General features: G+C 39.5%; 1 protein-coding gene across 1 annotated transcript in view; it reads right to left on the minus strand.

Annotated features, from left to right (window-relative positions):
- ACBD6 (acyl-CoA binding domain containing 6) overlaps positions 1-4127 on the minus strand; it is a 201001-nt gene that overhangs the window by 190058 nt on the left and 6816 nt on the right. Inside the window, exon 2 of the mRNA XM_006142316.3 lies at positions 590-654. Coding sequence (XP_006142378.1) covers positions 590-654 — 65 coding nt within the window. The remainder of the gene's footprint in view (positions 1-589; positions 655-4127) is intronic.

The raw sequence follows: 4127 nt of genomic DNA on the forward strand, positions 1-4127 counted from the left end.
CCATCTTCTTGGCCTTTCAAAGATCTCTCCAGAGGGAAGTAGAGAACCACCAGAGGCTATATGGTAGGAAAGGGAAATCTCTAGCAACAGCTGTTATGGTTAGTCTCTCATGTGTTCATACATAAGAAACAGACGTCTGTGGTGAACAACTTACAGCCAACATCACGGCATAAGAATCCTGTAGGAGACTTAGCTAAAAGGAGATTCTTTTAATCCCTTTCCCAATTACCAGCCCTTAGTACAGTATAAAGTAGAGATTAATATAAAAATAATTCTTTAATCTACTCACTCCTTTCTAATTCCCAAATACCTAGACCATTTACAACAAACTCATTAAGGATTTTAAGAATTTCTGGGGCTAGGTGGTGATGCAGTGGTAACCCAATTGGACCCACAAGAGAAGGTTTGCATCCCAGGACTCCAGAACACGCAGAGTGCGTGCAGCACATCCCTATCCACGATGCAGGCCAGCTGAAACTACAGTGGACTATGGTGAGAAGACTCTGCTGAGGGTGCCTGTCTTTCTGTCTTTTTCTCAAGGAAGAAATGAATAAACTTAAAAAAAAAAAAAATTCCAAAAATTTCTTACCATTTTTGCTTTCCTTCGAAATCAAAGAAGCTTGGCTTAGGGGTATTACAATTTCCAACTTTGACCTGAATGAAGGGGATAAAAAAATCAAGAACTTATTTTTCAGAGAAATGTCTGAGAAACTTTTTTTTTTCAAATGTAGAGGTTTATACTATTTAGTAATTGTAAAACAGAAAATATTTGCATATTTATAGAATTAACATTTTTGCAAAAACAAACAAAAAAATCCAAATCAACCAAATTTTAAATACAAGCTGCTGGGCTAGCTGGTGGCATGGTGGTTAAGGCAGCTGGATCCCACATGGCCGACTGTGTAGTTCAAGTCCTGGACGTGGTGGCTTGAGAAACACATCAGTTCCATTTGTGAACATCCCGAGTCCCAAAGGGAGAAATGGAGAAGGGACTGCATGGAGGGTGCTTTCTTATCTTCTCTTCCTCTCTCTCTCTTTTCTGTCTTTCTCAGCAAGTACATGCACCTTGTGGCAAATAGAAAAAAATATATAAACAAATACAGGCTGCTTTAGCTTACTGCATAAACCAACTGCAATTAACACTGTAATACAAAAGACATATGACAGTCACATTCTTTTTTTAATATTTATTAAATTTTATTTATTTATTCATTTTTTTTTAATTTGACAGAGAGAGACACAGAAAGAGAGAGAGAGAGAGAAAGAGGGGAAGTGAGAAAGCAAGCTACCAGGTCCAGGACTCGAACTGTGGGCAGCCATGTGGGAGTATCCAGCCCCTTAATCACCATGCCACCTGCTGGTCCCCAACAGTCACATTCTTTAGTACACAAATTATACACAGATAAATTATAAATTATGTCATCTTTATTATCATTTATAATATAGAAGTATTTTTTAAACTCACAATTAATAAGCTTTAAAGATCGGTTTAACAGAATTCATATTTTTTCATGTTGATTGTTGAAATGTTTCTAGTATTTTAACTTTCAAAAATTCCAGGATAAAGTGTGCTGTTCTAAACCATGGTGACTGCCATGCCACAGGAGATATGTCTTTCAAAATAAAGATAACTTTGGGCCAGCAGATGGCATAATGGTTATGTCGTTGGACACCCATGTAGTCAACTGCAGTTTGATTTTTAGACCCAGAGGCTTCAAACTCAGACTACGCATGCATGCCCAAAACCCCAGAGGAGAATGAAGGAGAAGGAATTGCACTGTGGTCATCCCCCCTGGGGAGTGATCTCTCACTCCCCATCTCTGTCTCTCTGGTGAGCCAGTGCACCCTATAGGAAAAATCTCTTTGTTTTTCAATTTGAAAAAAAAAAAAAATGAGGACCAGCAGTTAGTGTAATTGCTATGTTGCTGGACTCCCATGCAGTTTGAGTCCCAGACCCGGCAGCTTTTCAAAATGACTACCTTCCAGCTGCACTCAAAAGTTCAGATGCTAATAACTATTTCAGTCTAATTTGATCTCGCCCACCTCTGAATTCATAACAATTATCTATCATTTGCTTAGCAACTAATCACAAGGCCTTGTCACTATTAATAAAATGTATATTTATACAGGAGTGGCCCTGTTAGGAGAGAAGAATGGGTGAGAAGCATCCCTTTCATGTAAAATCACCATGGACCAAAAGCTTCATATACATGATCTCAAATAATACACAAGTGAGGTATGTCATACAAACTCTTTTTACAATGAGGACAGAGAAGCTCAAAAGGGGGAACCAGCAGTTAGCGTAATGGCTATGTCGCTGGACTCCCACGTAGTCGACCGCGGTTCGCGTCCTGGACCTAGTGGCTTAAAACTCACGCTGGGCGCATGTGTGTGTGTGTGCCCAAGATCCCAAGAGGAGAATGGAGGAGAAGGGATTGCGGCATGACCATCCCCCCTGGGGGGTGATTTCTCGCTTTCTGTCTCTCTGTCTCTCTCTGTCTGCCTGGCGAGCGCACGTGCCCTATAGTGAAAACCTCTACCAAAAAATAAAAAAAGGGTTATCTCGCTTTATACATTAGTAAATCCTGGATTACTATTTAAGCTTTGAACCTAGAAACTACCAGTTTTAGAGATATGAAATGAGAAACTATACAAACTGTAAGACATCATAAAAATAGCAGTTATTACTTTTGGTTTTTGTCCAGACCAAGCAATGGGAGATAGAAATGCCAGTACTGGTTCTCCAGTTCTCCTATAGTAAAAGAAGTCTCAGCTGGACAGATGGCTATCAAGACAAACTATATGTGGCCATGCAGCTTCTGCCTAGGTTCTGGTGATTGGATGTGTGCAAAAGTGATATATTGGGTTGGAAGAGTCATGATGCATTTTTGCATAGTATAACATAAAAAAGTACGTCATGACTTTTCTGATAACCCAATAAATATCTTCCTTAAAACAAGAGGCCCAGGAAAAGCAAATGGCCTAACGATTATGTCCTGGACTCCCACACAGTCAACCACATTCGAGTCCCAGACCTAGAGGCTTAAAACTCATGCCAGGCACGTGTCCATGTCTGCCCCAAACCCCGAGAATGGAGGAGAAGGGATTGCGGCATGGCCACACACCCTTGGGGGTGATTTCTCGCTCTCTCTGTCTCTCTCTGTATCTCAGGAAAGCATACACACCCTATAGCTAAAATTTCTCTAAAAAATAAAAATTAAAAAATAGAGGTCTGTCTTCCCCTTTCCCTTTGCCCTGGCTAGAATATGTATGTGGTGATAGTGAGCCAACTTCTGTAATGACAAAGAACTTGGGTTAGCAGTTCTCAAACAAGGTCTTATGATCTCCTTATGCTCTTAGAAATTAAGACCCCACAAAGCTTTTGTTTATGTGGATTGTATCTATCATTATTCACCATATCAGAAATGAAAACTGAGACGGTTAAAGTCTGTATTAACTCATTTTAAAATAACAGTCATAAACCCATTATAAGTTAACATAAGTAACAAAATTTTGTGAAAAGGAACTACATATTCTAAATTTTAAAATTCAGTGAGAAAAGCAGCTTTTTACATTCTGTACATCTCTTTAATGTCTGGCTTAGTAAAAGGCAGCTCTACTTTCATATCTTATTTCTGCAACTAACCTATTATATTAAGTTGCTTTGGTTGAAATATACAAAAAATTCGACTTCATTCAAGTTGGAAAAGAGTAGTATTTTAGTAGCATCTTCAGATAATTGTGGATATTCTTCTTTGATATGACACCAAAATTCAACACGTGGTTTTTTATTTTGTTTTACCAGAGGGCTCATGTGCTAGCCAGAAAGAGAAAGCATCCCAAATGGGCTTGGGTCACACCACAATCCTCCCTCCAGTTCCCCATCCGGTCAGGATTTGGGGCAGGCACACACCAATGCCTGTAACATTTGTCAAGCCACTGGGGCTGGGACTAACTACAGTTACCTCCTGAGACTTGGCTCCCTAAGCCCTAACTGTTGTGCTATTGAGCTGACAAGCAGTAAATCAAGATTGGCTGCACTGCAGAATCTGAACTCACATCAGTGAATTTGTCAAACTGTTAAGCTGAAATTCACTAGTCTGACTTGTAATTTAAATGGATCTTTT

The sequence above is a fragment of the Tupaia chinensis genome, unplaced genomic scaffold, assembly GCF_000334495.1.
Source record: "Tupaia chinensis unplaced genomic scaffold, TupChi_1.0 Scaffold000074_1, whole genome shotgun sequence".
Taxonomy (NCBI): Eukaryota; Metazoa; Chordata; class Mammalia; order Scandentia; family Tupaiidae; genus Tupaia; species Tupaia belangeri.